The 19,931-nt window shown below is 44.0% G+C and overlaps 1 protein-coding gene across 2 annotated transcripts in view; it reads left to right on the top strand.

Moving 5' to 3' along the window:
* The window catches only part of sema3h (sema domain, immunoglobulin domain (Ig), short basic domain, secreted, (semaphorin) 3H), a 164,656-nt gene that overhangs the window by 107,762 nt on the left and 36,963 nt on the right, over window positions 1-19,931 (top strand). For both annotated transcript variants that reach the window (XM_048547760.2, XM_048547759.2), the window contains exons 6-9: window positions 10,075-10,194; window positions 11,127-11,272; window positions 13,544-13,658; window positions 16,288-16,357. In XM_048547760.2, the coding sequence (XP_048403717.1) occupies window positions 10,075-10,194; window positions 11,127-11,272; window positions 13,544-13,658; window positions 16,288-16,357 (451 nt within the window). The remainder of the gene's footprint in view (window positions 1-10,074; window positions 10,195-11,126; window positions 11,273-13,543; window positions 13,659-16,287; window positions 16,358-19,931) is intronic.

Here is a 19,931-nt window from a genome sequence, read left to right as displayed (position 1 = left end):
TACTCACACTTTCTGCTCTAGGCAGATAGGCCCCACCTGTGCAGGTGAGGTACCTGGTCTTCAAAATGACTTGAAACCACACGCCTCACTGTAAAGCAAGTTATGCTCAAGATTAATTGTTACATTCTGTTATGTCCAATGCTGAAAAACTGTATTGAGATGCTTCTCTGTTTCAGGGCATGAACACTGACTAGGGGGACATGAGGCTCAGGTAGGAGCAGCAATGTCCAGAATGCAGGCTTCAGGAGAGCAGTGGGCATGGTTGGAGGGGAGAGAGACTCAAATACATCTCCTTTCTCAGCTGAAATAAAGGAAGTGCCCAAGCAAGACTGGGGAAATTCTACCCCTGGGGTAAATGGCCTTTTGATTGAGGCTTTCTTTGACTTCAGTACCTGCCCGGCTCAGCGTGGAGTGGGCTGATGATTCCCGTAGCATCTTGTCCCAGGAAAGTTGTTCAGGGATGACATCAGAGACCCACCCTTCCTTGGGTTTACTGCTGATTTCCTGGAACCCTACCCCCTTGCCTCTGAAGCCATCTCCGCGAAGCAAGGAGAAATCAACCCATTATCGCTAACCCTTTAGAACTCCAAGCATTGTCAGTTCAATCACAGCACTTTCTCTTGCTGCCCTGTGAGACCACAGCTTGCCTTGCATGGTTAACAGAAAGAAAGAACAGGCATTTAAACAGATCCTTTTCATAACCTCAGGGCACTCCAAATTGCTTCACAGTCAATAAATTACTTCTGAAGCATAGACATCGCTGCAATGTGGAAAATGTGACAGGCAATTTATATGATTTCCCTCCTGCACAATCTAGTAGTTATTTTCAGATTATCCCGTTTTCTTCTGGATTCACTCATCCAAGCAGAAAATTTTGTATACCTCCAGTTTTAGATTAGATTTCCTACAGTGTGGAAACAGGCCCTTTGGCCCAAGAAATCCACACCGCCCCTTGAAGCATCCCACCCAGACCCATCCCCCTATAACCCACACACCCCTGATCACTGCGGGCAATTTAGCATGGCCAATTCACCTAGCCTGCACATCTTTGGACTGTCCTTTTGCCTGGCTTTATTATCTCACCATTGGAGCTTGTGTCTTTAGTTCCAGAATCTGTAATTCTCACCAAATCTCCCTGAGCCCTTAACTGTCTCCTCACTTAAACAAGCTCCTGAAAACTTACCTCTTTGTCCAAGCTCTTGCTCGCCTTTCTTGTTGTCTCCTTATGCTCCTGGTGTTCATTTTAACTCACTATGCTCCCATGAAACATTCTCAGCAAAAGTCCTACATAAATGCATATTGTTGTTGTTGAAATGGGGAGAGGAAAACTAAAAAGAGGGAACTACAAAGATCGAGGGCAGGGGAGTTCAATTGGATTCAGGTTAAACTCTTTTACATTGGAGTCACATGAAGTGGCAAAATCAGGAGGGAACCAGATGAAATGTGGTTTGACTCCAGGAAAAAAAAGTCAGCAGCTTGAATCTCTGATGTCCATGTATGGTAGTAATTTTGTCCCACATCTTCTGATTTATTTTAATTGGGATGTACTTTGAAATGTGCTCTGTTTCAGAGACAAATAATAAGTTCACAGCTAGCCGCGAGTTCCCAGTCTAGTGTTTTCCCTCAAAGAGTCTGTAATTAAAGACTTGGAGCTTCTTGTGCATTGTTACTTTGGTCCTTTTGAAGTTGGCCGCAATAGGAAGGGTTTCTGCCGATTTCAAAGGAAACCTCAAGTTGACCACCGGGTCAGGGAAATGCTCGCCACAAATGGGCTGGATTTTAAATCCAGCTGAGTGGGTAGTGGCAGGGGGACCAACCCTTTGGAAATTTAAAAAAAGAGACACATCAGTCAGGGGACTGAGGAATCGAGTAGGTGGGTTCTGGTGACCATAGCATCATGATATCTCCTGAAGAGGTGGGCATGACTGGGCATAGTGATCAAAAGTAAAACAGAGACAAAGGCAAGAGTAGACTCTCATGCAATTCTCGAGAGGGGTGCCATTGAAATAAAGGAGGAAACACATCCCTTGGGAAGCATGGACAAGTGTCAAAATCAGGGACCAGCCCTTAAGATGCGAGCCTGAAATGATTGGAAACATGCATACCTTCCCGAAGTGAGGGTCAAGGGGGCCGTAACTTCGGGGCGCACACCAGACAATTTTTGATTCGTTGTGGGAACTGTTACAGAGTAGATGGTGGGGTAGGGTTTAGTTTGAGGCAAAACATTAGGAATGGAGGGGCTGTCTGCATCAGAGACATGGAGGCCTGAGTTTTCCGTCTCCGAACTGTCGGAGTCCAGTCTGTGATTCCTGACCCGGCAAATCCAAAAAGGGAAACAGCAAATTCCGGCAACACTGAACAAATCAGGCAGGAGCGGATGACAGCAAAAAAAAGAGTTGATATTTCACATTGCTTCTCTCCTCCATTTGATTCCTGATTTCTTTGCTGTTGTTATTCTGATATGCATCATATGTCTCTTTTTTCTTCCTTATTTTCTCATCAATATCATGAGTCATCCAGGGTACTGCTGGCTTTGGATGGCCATTACTTATTTCTCATGCTATCTACCTAGCTGGCACCCTATTCATCTCTCCTTTGAAATTCTCCCGTTTTTCGACCACTGTTTTTATCCCACAAAATGTGCTTCCAATCAACCTGCTCCAGTTCAATTTTTCAACCCTTCCGGAGGAATTTATAAATCCAGCCTCCACTCCAATAAGAACCCACTTAGAAAAACAAAACACTCCGAAGGCCAGCCTGCTGATGACTGGCAGCTTGTCCACAAACCATTACTTCAAGGGAAACTCTTTAGCCATTACCTCACGAACCCGACAATGATAGAAAGTGGGAGGCCAAAAGGTAGGCACACAGTCAGAGACAAGTGACTGGGAATGGAAGGGAATCCCCTGCTTAATGCTCGAAAGGGAGGCGCTGAGAGTGGAAGTGATGCACAGAGGCCTGGATGCTTCCATTGCAACGTGACGGGACATCTTTGCGCTGGCTACCAGAAGCTACAGGGTAAGCCCTGAGGATATGGTGGAGCACAGTACAGGATTAGGGCCCCAACAGAGGACATGACAGACAAGCCTGTTGCTCGCACTGCAGTCATGAGGCCGAGTAAACATTGATACAGATGCAGGGGGAGTGAGCATGATCCCTGTGAGGAAAAACTAATTTTCTACCCCTCAAGTGAGGTGGAGAAACCTATAATCATTCTTAGGGATACAGGGGCTACCCAAACCCTTAGCTGGGATAAGCTACGATCATTGAGCAGATGGTGCATTGAATGACAAGGTTAGATTGAACCATATTTGCAAGGAATATGTATCTGTGCCTTAGTTTTGGGTCCGTGTGGCATGGGACCTGATTTCTGGGTCGCTAACTGTGGAGAACAGCCTGTCGACAGAGTCTAGCTACTTCTGGGAGGCAACTTGGCAAGGCTGAAGGTAATAATCTGAGAAAGGCGTCATGAGGTCAAAAAGACAGAGCAGTTTCAGGAAAAGATTCCGTGTATTTTTTTCCTTCCTGTGTAATGTGCCAGTCAAAGGCTAAAATTCATTCCATCATTGGAGACCAAATTGGTACTGTTGACACGTGGCTGAGCCATTTGGCTGTTTGATGCTTATTTTCTCCAGTGATTTGACTGACCTGAAGGGAATAATAAGTAGGTCTTCTCTGGGTCTTCAACCCAGTGTTGAATACATTGTTGCAAATTGCTCTGAGCAAAGCTAGAAGAAAAGGAGTTCCAGAATGCTGCTATATTAAATTGAGCTTCCGTTGTGGAAGTTGTTAGTTCCTGATCTGGATTTTGGACAAGGCAATGTATGAAGCCTGATTTAGAGAAAGGCCAGTATGATAAAAAGTTGAAGTCAGCAATGTTTTGCACGATATTTGAAATGTTTCTCTTCCCAGAATGATTTTTATCTGCTGTTCACTAGGTTGCTGGAGACTTCATTTTCATCAGCTTCCTCTCTCCTTCACACTCTCAAATTCAAAGCTGTAAGCAAAACTGTATTTCTTGTGCAGTTTTGTGGTCCTTGATATGACATTTGGTTGGTCCCTGATTTATTGCTTATTTATCTCTTATCACTGCAGAGAAAGTCAATGGCTCAGAGTAGAAGAGTTTAGAAACCGAGTTGGTGTCCCCTTGATCAGCTTGTTTTCTTTGGTTAATTGGTCGGGTAAATGAATAGGAAAGGTTTAGAAGGACATGAGCCAAATGCAGACAAATTGGGCTAGTTTAATTTGGGAAACTTGGTCGGCGTGGATGGGTTGGACCAAAGGATCTGTTTCCATGATATATGACTCTTTGCATACTTCCTCACAGACCCACAGACAAACAGTGGACAGTGGTTCACCAGACTGCAATAACACCATGTTTCATCAGGCTATACTGAGGGTAGCCCACAAAATTCCCATAGCTGAGCATTTAGGTATCCAGAAGATCCACCCACATATCAGTCAATGTTTATACTGGCCATGCCTCCACAAATCACCGCCTTGAATTCCCATACCAGTGTTTGGGGAATGATTTAGCAGAGTGTTAGTAGACTGTACGGGGTCCCTGCCAAAAGCAAAATGGAAGTGCCAGTCTATCCTCACTATTGCTGCCGTAGCTACTGAATTCCCAGAAGCCTTGAGAGCCATTTCTCCCGACGCAGTGAATCTAAAGTTGGATACTGACTGAGTTCCAGTTGGATCAAAATGCCAACTTTATGTCTAAAGTTTTTCAGAAGGTTATGACAGTCTGTGTATAAGTGACAAAGCACAGCCTACCACCCACAGTCACAAGGGGTTTTGAAACTATACCACCAGACTTTCAAAATGATGATCAGGGTGTGCTGCTGTGAAAAACCCCCTAACTACAACAAAGGACTGGGGTTTCTCTTTGTCACCTTGGATTTACCCAGCAGTTCATCTGCTGATAGCCCCTTTGAATTACTTTGTGGACAATAGAAAATGTGGTCTGAAGCTGGTCATTGGAAAGTCCTTAGAGCAAAGGGAGAAATCATCGATGTCAAATTACTTATCTGCGTTCTGGGAGCAGTTCATGAGATTCTGTGACATAGCTCAGGAGTACCTTAAAGCTTCAAGGATAGCCACTAAAATAGGCAGCAGGGGACTTCTTGTTAATCTCAATACCTTTAAAGGATGAGCCGCTGAAATTTGCTTCAGTGGTCTAAATAGAGTAGAGGTGAATTCTTTGATTCTTGCCTGAGACTGCTGGGAGAAGAGTCAACTTTGTCACACCAACATGCTGAACCAATATGACAGTGAGGAAGGAGATAAACAAGTACGAGTCTGTCAATCAGTAAGGTGGGAAATGGAAGGCAATGAGGATAGCAAAGCTGTAGACAGTTGGAGGCTTGAACGATTCCCAAACTCAACCTCCTGCAGCCTGGTTAGCTAACACCGACCTATGAGCAAGATTAAACACGTTGCTTTCATTTTTGACGCTTTTACGGTGAGGTACCCTAACATGACTGCTCACGGAATTTAAAGATATTGGCAAAGCGTTGTACAACCTTAGCTCCATTTAATGTAGATTAACTCCAATAAAACAGAATCCTTATTGCCTAGAAGCAGTCCTGGGTGAAAGCAGAAATCCAGTCCATGTTGGAAACCCACCGGACTGAGCAGAGACAAAGCAGCTGGAGTTCCCCAGTCATTCGAGAGCCCAAGCCTAATAGACTAAGTAGATTCTGCATAGACTACCGAAATGGGAATACAGTGGCCAGTACAGACCTGCCCAACTCCTCTCCTGGATGGACAGGTTGGAAAGTGCTAAAATGGATTAGCTGAAGGGTGAGTGGCAGGATCACTATGCACAAGCTAAAAGAAATATTGGCCCTGTCAAATGGCTTTATCTAATGTCAAATTGTAGCTGGTATTACTAACTGTTTGGTCCACTCTGATGATGTACTAACATTTAGTGATGCTTGGAGGGCTCACTCGGAACAGCGGGAAGCTCTTTCTTAAAGGTTACAATCAACTGCTTTATTGTTGAGCCTTGCCAAGAGCAAATTTGCTAAAGGATGTGTGCCTATGGCATAGGACAGGGCTGTCAATAACAGCAGAAATACTGGTGTGGCCTCACCTAAGATCGAATGGAGCATCATGAGGTTTTTGAGGATGCATGTTTCAGATTACAAACACCAAGCATTAGCACTACTGCTGCTCCACTGCCAGACTTGTTACTAGGTAGTGCGGTCAGGGGAGTGCCAAGCATCTTTTAAGGGGCTGAGAATGCTCACAGTCAATGAACTAGTACTGGAATGCCTTATCAGTTCTAGGGACCATCCTTATGTATGTGTCTGTGCATGTGATTGTGTGTCCACAAATGTTTTTGTGACTGCATATATGCATAGATGTGTCTATACATGCATGAACATGACTATGCATGTGTGTATGGGTCTATGCATCCGTGCATGCATTTGAGTATTTGTACGTATGCCTGTATGTACATTAATTCACGTTGATACATGCAACTGTGGAGCCTGCAGGTGGCTGTATGTGTGTCTGAGCGTGCTGGGTTCTCTGTGTGCATACACGTGTTGGTGTGTACACATGCACGTGCCTGTGCATGCACGCACTCTTCAATGTGGGTGTCTTTGTGTGCATCCTACCACAACTCTCACACATCTCTGGGACCAACCTTGTTATGGGGTATGATTGGATTCAGCTTTCAGTACAAATTTGTCTTTGAGCATTAATGCTGGGCTCCAGCAACTACATCTGTTTTCATTTGTTTCAGGGATAAAAGAGTCTCTGAAACACATGCAGGCGCTGAAGGGTATACACAACATACGGAGTGTAAACATTCAGGCCGTCTGCTGCTGGCATTTCAGAGGCGAGGGCTAACGGAGAATTTACACTTTGATGAATAGCACACTGTCCTGTTTAAACAAGCAGGATGGCCCAGTTGCCTGATGTATATTTGAAGACAGTAACAAATCATAACATTGCAGAGGTCAGTCAGCAGCAGGTATGATTTATTTATATAATTAACAAATTCATTCTTGACTACACGGTCCAGAATATGTACACTGTGTGTGGAATGCTCCACATTCCTGAGGAGAATTGATCTTTATTTTCCTGCCACACACCTCTTTGGAATATACAGGAGTTTGCTCTCTTTCTGAACCGGTGACCTCACAAGGTGGCTTCCAATTTAGCCCTCGCAGCAGCAGTGAATGCAGACATTCTGAGCTTTGTAGGCGAGGCACTCTTTCTCCGTTAGGCTAATGAGCAACAGCTTAACCTGTGTCTCCTATCCGGCCGTGCTGAACTGCAAAATGCATACCATGTGAGGACATTTGCTCCCAAAAATGGTGTGTGTTGTGGCAGATCACGATTCGTGGGGGAGTCTTAGTCCCAACAGTGATAGAGCTATTTGACTCTGGGGGCATCACGGCCAAATTCCAGCCCACGCTTTCCCTCGATTAATGATCAACTGTAGACAATTATTTGGGTTTTACAACTTGAGTCCACAGTTTTTGGACCCACTGAGCAGTTTTTGCACATTAAAATTGTAAACATCCTTTCCTACTCTTGGAAGTCTCTATTAGATCACCTCAAAGTCTCCTTTTCAAAAAGAAACAGGGCAAAATTCTTTAATCTTCTTTCATAACCCGGATTCCAGACAGCACGTTTCACTACTGTACCTTAACGGGGTGAATAACACTCTTGCTTTTGAGAGTCCATGCAAACTAATTGAACCAGTCATTGAATGTTGAGCAATGTTTCCCAGTTTTTTTGCCGTTGTATGACTCTTTGATGATGTTGTTCTGTGACTGCCTCATTTCACATTGGACCTCAAAAAGCCAGCAAGGATCCCGTCAGCCTTGGCTAGATTCAAGTCCAAATTCCAGAGGTGAAAGGATGTTGATCCCCTCTCCCTCCACCCCAACCCCTCTTGAGCATTAATCTTATGTTTAGCTTTGAGCTTCGTTGTTACATTAATCATGACTTGCGTGAACAATGCATCAACTTTACAAATTCTCACCCTTGTCTTCAAAGGTCTCCATGGTCTCACCCTTCCCTATTTCTTCAACTCTCAGACTCCTACTCCCCTGCCTCTGATGTCACAGCATTCCTCCATTGTGATCTTCTGTGCATCCCTGACTTTTTCCACCTCTTTACAACCTAATGTCCTCAATTTCTGCCCCTTCGTTTTAAGATGCTCCTATCTTCTTGAACTAGCTTTTGATTTCTGATCTCAATAACGCCTTCGTTGAGTCAGTGTCAATGTTTACCTTTTCTTGTTCTACTCCTGTGAAGCCTCTTGAACTGTTCAAGCGGGCGCTACCTCAATTGGATGTTGTTGTTGCTGGGAACTAATTTTATGGTGAAAATGTACCTTTGAAGGCATGCGAGGCCACATACCATTTTTGTGGTTTTGCTTGGGGATTTATGGATTGGAGTGTCAGATAAATTTTCTTCAAACACCCCAATTGCAATATTTTGTAACCTATTCCACTATTCACTCCCTCAGCAATCATCAAACCAGCTAGAAGAAACAATAAAAATATGTTACAGTGTAATATGAGAGATGGCTTAAAACAACGCTGTAGGCCTCTGGGCTTCTAGTCCAAATAACATAACCACAACACTCTCAGACTCAATCATGTTGTTAAGGCACAGTTGATTTTGCATGAGCAGAGGGTCTAATTGCTCTCTCTTTATTGATGTTGGACCAACACCTCTGCATTGCTGCGCTCAACAAATTGCACTCTCAAACATTACCCTTCACATTGCTCTTCTACTTTGTGTCTACTTTAATGACCTCATCTACAATTTGTGTTTGGGCTACTTCATATCGAACAGGTTACCAGTTTAAGTAAATTAGTCCCACAGGATTTCTTTATCACAAGGGCATGCACCGAGCATTTAAAATAGTGCTACACACATTGCTCAACCCTCAAAGCCTTATCATCACCTTGTATTTTACAGCTTCAGCTATTTAGGAATGAGTTGATGAATTAGAGGCTCACAGAATGAAAAAGTCAGAAGAATCAGGCCTCATTTTGAAATAGTACCTTATACCTCCCCTGCATGTCTCAATGCTCTTCAGAGCTGATTAATTCATTCTTTGTATGCTAACACTGCACCTAATATGTTTGCCACAAGCAGAATAAGTGGAACGCTGAATCTGTTTATGTTTGTGCTCCTTTGGGAGGGGAATGATGGCTGCGACAGTGGGAGCGCCTCTCCTATTCTTCTTCAATAGTTCAGTGAGATCTCCTACATTGACAAGAAGAGCCAGCCTTTACCAATGCAGCATTCCGTCAGCACAGTCAGTACACGAGTGTCAGGTGGGATTGTGTGCTTACAATGCAGTAGTGAGGCTCGAGCTCACAAATGATTGAAAAGCAAACGTGCTGCCACCGACATAGCTGATTCGACAGCACAGAGAGAGGTTTTCTGTGCTAACAGCATTAAGTGATGTTCAGAAGCCCTCCTGTCAAGATCCATGACCAGCAATCTAACATGTCGCAGGAAAAGGGCCAGTGCGAAGGACTCGTTGAATATTTTAGGACAGAGTTGGCTAGAATCCAAACTGACAAAGGCCACGAGGCACAGAGAGGAAAGTGGAGTTGAGGCTGCAAACAATTGGCACGAGTGGCAGTGCAGGCATGCGGGCCTGAATACCATCCTCCTGCTTCTGGTATGTATGTTTGTAATGGCTAAGAATGATGTGGTGTATCAGAAGTGTTTGTCGTAACAGACTGTCGAGAATGCTTACCTGTGCTAAGTGTTACCAGATAATGCTGACCTACACAAGTCCTTTCTGTGAACGTACAACATAGAACATACAGCACAGTATAGGCCCTTCGGCCCTCGAAGTTGTGCTGATCTGTGAAACCATCTAACCTACACTATTCCATTATCATCCACGTGTTTATCCAATGACCATTTAAATGCCCTTAAACGTCTGCATATCTAATAGGTCCTATCACTCCCTGTTCTGGTGCGATGAGCATTGAGTGATACCTTTACCTTCCCAGCCATTTGTTTTGGAGGGCACACCAGGAAAATGTTAAGCTAAACGGTGAATCCTGGTTCTGTTTCCAGAGGGCGAGCTGTACGCTGGAATTTCCTCTGACTTCATGAGCCGGGATGTGGCATTCTTCCGTAGCCTGGGACATCGGCGTGTGATCCGCACTGAGCAATATGACTCGACGTGGCTGCAAGGTGAGGGTCAGATTGGACTGAAACTCCCAATCCCGGCGTCAGACCCATCCGGTCAGTTTACCAATTCAGTCTCCCAGCTCTGCGTTGCTCAAAGCCTTGCCTAGAATCCGCAGCCGGAAACTTAAGAGTTCTGGGATGAGGGGAGGACCCCTTGTTTTACTAAGGGGAAATATTCAGTCACAAAGGAAGTTAAATAAATGCTGTGTCAAAGGGAGGCATTTTGCAGTGTAACAGGGAAGAGCAGGGGAGTGGGGACGAATTCATTGGCTTTTTCAAAGACAGTCACGATGAGCTGAGTTTTCAGCCTACTTCTCTGCTGTATGATCTTCCAACTTTAACCCGAGGGAGACGAGTAGACACTGTGACTTTGCAGGCACACGATGGCTCAGTGGTTAGCACGGCTGCCTCACAGCGCCGGGGGCCCCGGTTTGATTCCACTCTTGGGCGACTCCCTGTGTGGAGCTTGCACATTCTCCCCGTGCCTGCGTGAGTTTCCTCTGGGTGCTCTGAATTTCCTCCCTCAATCCAAACCTATGCAGGTTGGAATGGATTGGCCATGCTAAATTGCCTGTTGCCTCCAGGGACGTGCAGGCTGGGTGGGTGAGACAAGGGAAATTCAGGGTTACTGGGGTGGGTCTGGATAGGATGCTCTTTGGAGGGTCGGCATGGATTCAATGGGCTGAACGGCCTGTTTCCACACTGTATGGGTATTAAGATTCTTGTATTCCAGTTGATTTTGAACACATTCTGTTAATGACAGATAAAAGAACAAATGGTCTTTTTTCTTTGATTACAAAAAGGAGAGAATGAATCTCAGTTATGCTGAATTCTAGATTGGCTGATTGATATGGACTCAGTTGAGATTTTGTGCTCATGTAGAAAGTGCCAACACATGCTCTGTACTTGGTTTAGCTCCATCTGCTCCTCTTCAGACCCTAGGTTTGTGAAGGTCCATGCCATCGCGGAGAGCAACAATGCAGAGGATGACAAAGTGTACTTATTTTTCACTGAGCGTGCTCAGGAAGTGGACAATGGCAACGGGAAGGTCATTTACTCGAGACTGGCTCGAGTTTGTAAGGTGAGGTTTCAGTTTAATAGACTTGAGCGGTAGTGAGCCAGAGAGACTGTACAGAAAAAAAAATGCGGATTGATTCACACATCCACAGCTGAGCCTGAAGACTTTGTGATGACAGCCCACACTTTACAATGAGTTTTGTGGCTGATAATTGCCAAGTGTCCGGGAGCCAGATCATATAAATCCTTTTGACACTCAGAAAGTTAATCAGGACGAGCGAGGAGTGTTGTAATTCATCAGATGGGATGATCCTCATAAAAGAAGGATATCCTGCAAAACGATGCTAGCTCACCATTCAGAACAATCCAATATCACTCTTCACCCCAACCAGTACAACTATTTAGTGGGGGCAGCACGGTGGCTCAGTCATTAACACTGCTGCCTCACAGTGCCAGGAACCCAGATTCAATTACACCCTTGGGTGACTGTCTGTGTGGGGTTTGTATATTCTCTGCATGGGTTTCCTCTGGGCACTCTGGCTTCCTCCCACAGTCTAAAGATGTGCAGGCTAGGTGGATTGGCCATGCTAAGTGCCCGTAGTGTAGATGAAGTTTGTTATGGGGGTTGTGGCTGGGTCTAGATGGGATGCTCTGAGGGTTGGTGTGGACTTGTTGGGCCAAAGGGCCTGTTTCCACACTGTAGGGATTAGGTGATCTATGAACAGGTGTTTCTATCTAGAAGTCTGTTCAATGTTTTGATGGCTCTTTGTCGATAGAACTGAATTGATAGCCATTTTAAACTTCCAAGGTTCAATCTGTATTCACATTTTGCAGTTGCAACTTTTGTGTTTTACTACTAAGTGTATCCTTAGCAATTTTACACATCTCTATAAGATCACCTCCCAGTTCCCCCATTCCACCCTTAGCTTTTGAAAGCACTCCAATAAAAATTGTTCAAACATAATTTGCTTTTAGCAAATACAATTATCATGAATTATTCATCATTTAATTTCATTTATTGAAACTTTGTTTCCCAAACCTTAATTAATTTTGGACAAGATTATTTCTTCTCAAAGTATCCCTGCCATCATCATTAGACTGTTTGGTCTGTAATTGTCAAATTTATCTGTTCCCCTATTTTTGGATTAACCAAGTCTCTATCATTTTCTGTTCCTTCCGTGCTCTGGAACTGCCCTTCTATCTAAACATGAATGAAGGTTCATGGTCAAAGACTGCAATTTCCACTGTGACTTCCCTGAGTAGCCTAGAATGCAGCCTATCTAGATTGAGTGACCTTTCCTCTTTGAGTACTGTGGTACCTGCCTTTTGAATAGTCCCCTTTTGTTTATTTTTGTGTCACCATAATTTGGGACTGCCTTCTTGCTCACAAAGAATTTGGCAGCATCTTTTCCTTGGCTGGTGCGAAGCAATCGCTGAGTAATTCAGCCATGCACCTTGCCTCCACATCTTGCCTGTCCTATGATCGTACTTACTGTTTATATTTACAAAAGCTTTTAAGTTCTCTTTTGTTTTACCCAACAGTCTGTTCTGATAAACTCACTGTGCCCTTGCATTTTGCCCTTCTGTTCTTTTTTGCAGTTAATGGCTTCCCTGCTGATCTATGAACCTGACAATTATCACAAGTCTTGATTGTCTGTTTCTTTGTGATCTCCAAGTCTTCAGCCATCCAGGGCGCTCTAGCTCTGGAAGCCCTTCCTAGCCACTGCATGGGAGAGAGCCCACTCTCTACTTGAACTATATCCTCCTTGAACGTTTCCCGTTGCTCATTTACTGTGTTAGACAATCCGTTTAGAGATATTATGAACTAAGGTTTTAGAGTAGATCTGTAGCTCAGATTTTGGATGCGGTTGGTTGGCTCGCCGAGCTGGTTCATCGTTTCGCAGACGTTTCATTACCCAGCGGAGTCTGCGGGACAGCAAACCAGCTCGGTGAGCCAACCAACAAGATATTATGACACATGTTTGGAACAGGTGGGGCTTGAATCCGGGTCTCCTGGGTCAGAGGTATCACTGCGTCACAAGAGACCTCCTTTTACAATGTTACCTGCCAATCTTTGATTCCAGTCTGCCTGGGTCAGAACCCTATTGAGTTCATTCAAGTTAGAATTCCTCCAGTGAAGCACTTCTGGGCTTGAACTGGCTTTACTGCTAAGATTTTAGAATCCTTTCCAAGATGTCCAACTCTTTAAATTCTTGCTTATCGTCTAAGTTCAGCCTGGGTGACCAGCCTGAGGACAAAGAGGGACGATCAGTGTAAAATGGATGCAATATCTGCTTGCAGACCCCAGCTCATGCAGCTCTTTTGTTTCTCCCAGAACGACATTGGTGGTCAACGCAGTCTGGTCAACAAGTGGAGTACCTTCCTGAAGGCTCGACTTGTGTGTTCTGTTCCAGGCTCTGAGGGAATTCAAACCCATTTCAACGAACTGCGTGAGTACCACACTGCTTAAACTCTCCATGGGATTACGTAAAGAAGGTCACAGCCTAAATACAGGGCATGGTTCAAATGATATATTGGTGGGTGCCAAAATTCGCTGTTGTTACAGTTGGCTCAGTTGTCTCACTCATGAGCTAGTTTAGAAGCACACAACAGACTGCAGGAAACAAGGACACAGAGCATTAAAGATTCCTATGCATACATTTTTCATGTGCGGCAGGATTGCCTATCAGGAAAGTGCATGCTCCCATATTTTGCAACCATTTGGAATTTACAATTTTTTAACATGTGCCCCAAACTGCAGTGTCTCACACCAACAGAGTTGAAATATGTAAAGCTGACAGCTTAAGACACACATATCTCATTCCAGACTACTACTTGGAAGGAGTTCTCGGCTATTAAAGAATGAGTGTGAGACATGAGCAAAGGTTTCATAATACAAAGGCCATTTGTTAATCCCTATAAGGCTTCCGGAGGTCAACTGAAATTTTTGAGACAGAGATCAATAGATTTCTGTTGGGCAATTGGATCAATGGCATAGATCAAAGTGGGTAAATGAGATTGAGTCAACCATTATCTACTTGAATATTGGAACAGTCTCAAGGATCTGAACAGCTTCTAGTTCCTATTACAAGGACAACAACTGCTTACATTTATGTAGCACTTTCAATGGAGTGCTCAATAGGACCATCATCAGCAGATAGACAAATGACACAAAGCCCAAAAAACAAGAGATTAGGATAGGTTCCCAAAAGCTTTGTCAGATAAATAGTTGTTAAAGAGGGGAAACGTAAGAGAGGAAAAGAGACATAGTGACAAATATGCAGAGATGAAGGAATAGGAGGCTGGTAACATAGTCACCTTCAATAAGGTGAAGGAAGTCAGGGACGATCAAGAGATCAAATTTCGGGGAACGTAGTTTAAAAAAATCATTGGGAACCTCTCAGATCTTGAGACGTACAAGAGCCAAATGCAAGGCTAACGTAACTGTCAATGTGTATTGCCTATAAAATGAAAACAGAAATGTGATAGGACAGGGTTTTGTTAGTGTCTTCTTCCATCAGATCTCAGTCCCAGGGGATCTGATAACATTGTGACACAGACCCTTACACATATGCTCAATAACCACTGTCAGAGTGTTATTCCAGTTAGCTTTTCTCACATGATTTTGGAGGGCCAGAGGCGATTCCAGAGAAATAGATATAAAGCAGCACTGAGCATTAAATGACATCTCCAACTGTGTGTATCGTCATTGCACATAATGCAGTGAATGCTGTCTCTAAACATGTCTATCTTATTATGAAGTATACCCAGTAGCTCATCTTTCAGAGCACCGTCACTATTCTGTCACTTGAGCCCTTAGGCTTCTTTCATGGTGGTCAATTAGCTAGCTTTGTTAGTGTAAACTTATAGAGAGTTCTGCCTGTGATTGATAATGTGTTCAGTGATCCAGATGAAGTGAAAGATTGTTTCCGAATACCTGACACCTCTGCTGAGATGGAAGCATACGGGCAGGAGCGATTGGATGATAGAGTCTGTGGGATAGTAAACATGTTTCACTACTTGTTTATAAATGTCCACAAGCTTGATAGTGCACATTCCTTCTCAACGCAACCACTGTTGCAAAAAGGTGGTGAAATAATACAGTGACTGATGCTGTAAAAATACTGAAATTGCTTTACCAAACTCCTTGCAGTTCAGGTCCTTTAAGGATAGTGACTTGATTTCTGCTATTACAGAATGGCTACCGAGGGTGGAAACAGACCGTGAACCTAAAGAACAATCAAAATGATATGGGTGGGAGGACCAATCAGAATCATCTTTGTACGGGGGTGGGTACGGGAACATAGGTAAAGGGGAAAGGCTTGTATCTTGGACCATCCTCCATTTGTTGTTCTACCCATTTGATGGGCTAATTTAAAATACCTTTGAGTTTGGAACTTTAATGTTCTTGTGAAGCTTATGGTGGTTGAATTTCCTTGGGGGAATCTCCAGCCACAACCTAGCGAAGGTCTTAGAGAAATGATGGGAGATTGAGTGAATGCCACAGATGTTACTGGTGTGAGCACCCATTTGATTTCTAACGTACAGTCAATTAGACTATAAATTCAAGCCCATGACACCAGCTTCTATAGTGGCCAACATTTCATTTCACTGCCAAGGGAATGTTGCATTATGGGGGTGCCAACTTTCAGAAGAAATGTTGAGTGCAGCTAGCCATCTTTGATGACTGTAAAAAACAAACCTGCCTTGTTAAAGAGGAGCAGGGGAATTCTCTATGGCCCCTTAGCCCATATTTCATCCTCAACCTTCATTCTCTGGCCCTTCAATCACTTGCTGCTTGTGATACCCTGTTGGGAGATAATTCGCTGTCATGCTTGCCCGGTTTATAACAGTGGTTGAACATCAAAGGTGAGCCATTGGTTTTAAAGTACTTTGGATCACCCAGAGGACATAGATGGATGTTACGTACAGATCCTGTGATTGTACAATCACAGTAAGTCTGAAGGTCAGGCACAAACTCAACAGGGCCAAATAGACTCTATTCTTGGCATAATGATAGAGGTCAGGGTTCTTGCTTATTATACACTGTTAATATCAATGCGCCTGTTTCCTTTACAGAGGATGTCTTCGTGCTAAATGGGAAAGACAAAAAAAATCCACTGATATATGGAGTTTTCACAACATCCAGGTGAGAACCCTGTCCTTGGGAAAGCTTCAGCCTGTAGTTTTGTCAAAACCCTGTAGACAGAAAAAAAAACACAAATCATGGCAATACTATCATGAAAACTGGGTTCTAATTAATAATACCCCATCTCGCATATAATCCAAAACTCATATGTTTCACTGATGGGGTCAATTGCAGGACTGTAAAAAATTGACAGGAGCAATCATTCAGGCTAAGATTGAAGCAACCTACTTACATAAACCGAAGAACTCTGCAACCCTCCAACTCTAGGTTCTGATCCATTTTCAACTTCCTTCATCCTAATATACCATGACCCTGTGTTCAACATTTGAAGCCCTGGGCTCCTCCTCCTTAACCTTCTCTGCCCATCTCTTTGCCTCTAAGATGCACCTTAAAACCTACCTGTTTGACTAATCCTCGGTCACCTGTCTTAATACCCCCTCTTTCTGCTGAGTACCAACTTGCATCTGAATGCCAGCACGAAGAACTACCTATTTCCACATCGATAACATTGCCCAACCTCTGCTCCAGCTCATCAGATATTGAAGCTTTCGTTAATGCTTTTGTACCTGTAGACTTTGACCATTCCAACACACTCCTGGCTGGTTTTGGATTGTATTCTTTGGTGAGATGGGGGCATCCTAATTGGCCTTGAGAAGGTGGTGTTGAGTCACATTCTTGAATTGCTGAAGTCCAGATCAGTGGGGTCAAATACACCACAGTTAGGGATGGAGTTTCAAGATTTTCACTCAGTGACAATGAAGGGACAGTGATATTATATAGTGTATTAAATATCACCGTCCCTTCATTGTCACAGAGTGAAAATAGTGTATGGCTTGGAAGGGAACTTGTAATTGGCACTGTTCCTATGCATCTGCTGTCCATGTTCTTGGAGTTAGTTGAGGTCATGGGTTTGGAAGTTAAAGAAGGCTTGACAAATATGATCTCAAATTCTGCTTTGCATAGACGTCATCATCCAAAGAGCTGCTGTTCATATCCTAAGATGTGCTAAATCTTTTTCACCTGATGTCGCTGACTTGTATTAACTCTTAGTTAAATTCTCATCTTTAATTTCAGATCCTTCCGTGGTCCTGCTCCTCTCTATCTCTGCCCCACAACCTTCCTAGGTATCTTTGCTCAGCTAATGCTAGCTTTCATACGCCTCAGATTTTAATTACACTGAAGAACAGAAGCATTAGGAGCAGGAGGAGCCATATTTCTGCTTCGCATGCCTGCCCCTCTATTCCAATAAGATCATGGCCAATCTGTCCTGGGCCTCAACTCCTCTTCCAAAAATCCATCAATCTATTTTTAGGGATCAAAGTCCTGTTTTGCTTCATCACGCCTCTTTCAAGTGTTTTGATCTGTTCCGTAGAATCCCTACCATGTGGAAGCAGGCAGTTCGGCCCATTGAGTCCACACTGACCCTCCAAAAACCATCCCAATCAGACCCAGCTCCCTAACACTGCACTTCCCATGACTATCCACCTAGCCTGTATATTCTTGGACAAGATGGGCAACTTAGCATGGCCAATTCACCCAACCTGCACATCTCTGGATTGTCGGAGGAAACTCAAGCAGACGTGGAGAATAGACAGTTGCCCGAGGGTGGAATTGAATGCAGGTCCCTGGTGCTGTGAGGCAGCCATGCTAACCACTGAGCCATCATGCCGCTCAATGTTTCCTTATTTTAATGTCATTATAAATATGCTACTACATTGAAGGTTCTATATAAATGCAAACAAAGTTGTTGTTGGATGGGAGTTGAGTGCACAATGGGACTTGGGCTGTCAGAAGCACGAAACAAAATAACTGTTTTGATAATCGTTGTCCTGGCAGTTGTGATTATTTTGTCATTCGGCAAGATCCAGCTCCTTCAAACTGCAACTGAATGGTTTACAAAGAGGGAAAACAGTATGGGAATCCTAGCCAGAGGTTCACTTTGGTTAACACGAATGAAGCTGCACAAAAAGCCTGCAGTCTCTTATCCGAGAGTTCAGTGCCGACCCCCTGCATGAGTGCTTGCAGTTCGGAAACTACAAAGTGCCTCTTCAAAAGGTTGCGATGTGTTGATAAAGGGCTTTTTTATTTGTTCATCTCTGAGGAAAGAGGAAGCATGACCTTGATCCAGACTCGTGCTGTGGTGACAGAGAGCAATTTGTATATTTTCAGTATACATTCTCCTCCCTGAATATTCAAATGCAATCCATTGTACAGTCTGGAAGTGGAAGCGTTGGGGGATATCAATATTTCCCATCTTGGTCAGGATGACCAAATTACATTTTAAAACATGTATACTTTTTAACGTCTGCCAACAATCACAGAGCTTGATTTTTATTTTGAAGTGCTGCACCACAACAGTTTTGGGGCTGTTTATGTCAACGTCCTGATTATCTGTTTTAAAATGACAGCTTTCCCCAGATGAAAGACCGGAATTGTTTGAACTCTGCAGTCGCTGCACTAGGATTTCCAAATAGTTTTTCCCTAATGTAAAGAAGGATTTCCCCACTTCCCAACACTGGCCGAGACACAAGCACCATTCTTTAATGAAAGGTTTGGTGGACAGTGAATGATGGTATCATTAGCTCCCTTTCATTAGTATGGTTACATACAGGCATAGAGTGAAGATAATTCCCCACTGCTGTAATCTCCTGCATTTTGAACGCAGAACAAAGAACAGTATAGCGCAGAAATGGGCCTTTCAGTTCACAATGTGCTGAACACGATGCCAAATTAAACTAATCCCTGCTGCCTGCCCATGGTCCACATCCTTCAATTCCTTGAATATGTATATGCTTATCTAAAAGCCCCTTAAACATCCCTGTCATATCTGCCTCCAACACCATTCCTGACAGCACGTTCCAAACTCCTACAACTCCCTGTGTAAAAAACTTGCCCTTCACATCTCCTTTGAACTTGCCCCCTCTCACCTTAAATGCGTGCTCCCAAGTTTTAAACATTTCAACTCTGGGAAAAAGGTTCTGACCGTCAACCCTATCTACGCATTTCATAATTTTATAAACTGCTGTCAAGTCACCCAACAGCCTTTGCTGCTCCAGAGAAAACAACCTGAGTTTTTCTGAGATAATGGGAACTGCAGATGCTGGAGAATCCGAGATAATAAAATGTGAGGCTGGATGAACACAGCAGGCCCAGCAGCATCTCCGGAGCACAAAAGGTGACGTTTCAGGCCTAGATCCGTCATCAGAGAGAGGGATGGGATGAGGGTTCTGGAATAAATAGGGAGAGAGGGGGAGGCGGACCGAAGATGGAGAGAAAAAAAGATAGGTGGAGCGGAGAGTATAGGTGGGGAGGTAGGGAGGGGATAGGTCAGTCCAGGGAAGACGGACAGGTCAAGGAGGTGGGATGAGGTTAGTAGGTAGGAGATGGAGGTGCGGCTTGGGGTGGGAGGAAGGGATGGGTGAGAGGAAGAACAGGTTAGGGAGGCAGAGATAGGTTGGACTGGTTTTGGGATGCAGTGGGTGGAGGGGAAGAGCTGGGCTGGTTGTGTGGTGCAGTGGGGGGAGGGGACGAACTGGGCTGGTTTTGGGATGCAGTGAGGGAAGGTGAGATTTTG

The sequence above is a fragment of the Stegostoma tigrinum genome, chromosome 11 (genome assembly GCF_030684315.1).
Source record: "Stegostoma tigrinum isolate sSteTig4 chromosome 11, sSteTig4.hap1, whole genome shotgun sequence".
In the NCBI taxonomy this organism is placed as follows: domain Eukaryota; kingdom Metazoa; phylum Chordata; class Chondrichthyes; order Orectolobiformes; family Stegostomatidae; genus Stegostoma; species Stegostoma tigrinum.
This window is presented reverse-complemented; position numbering and strand designations above follow the sequence as displayed.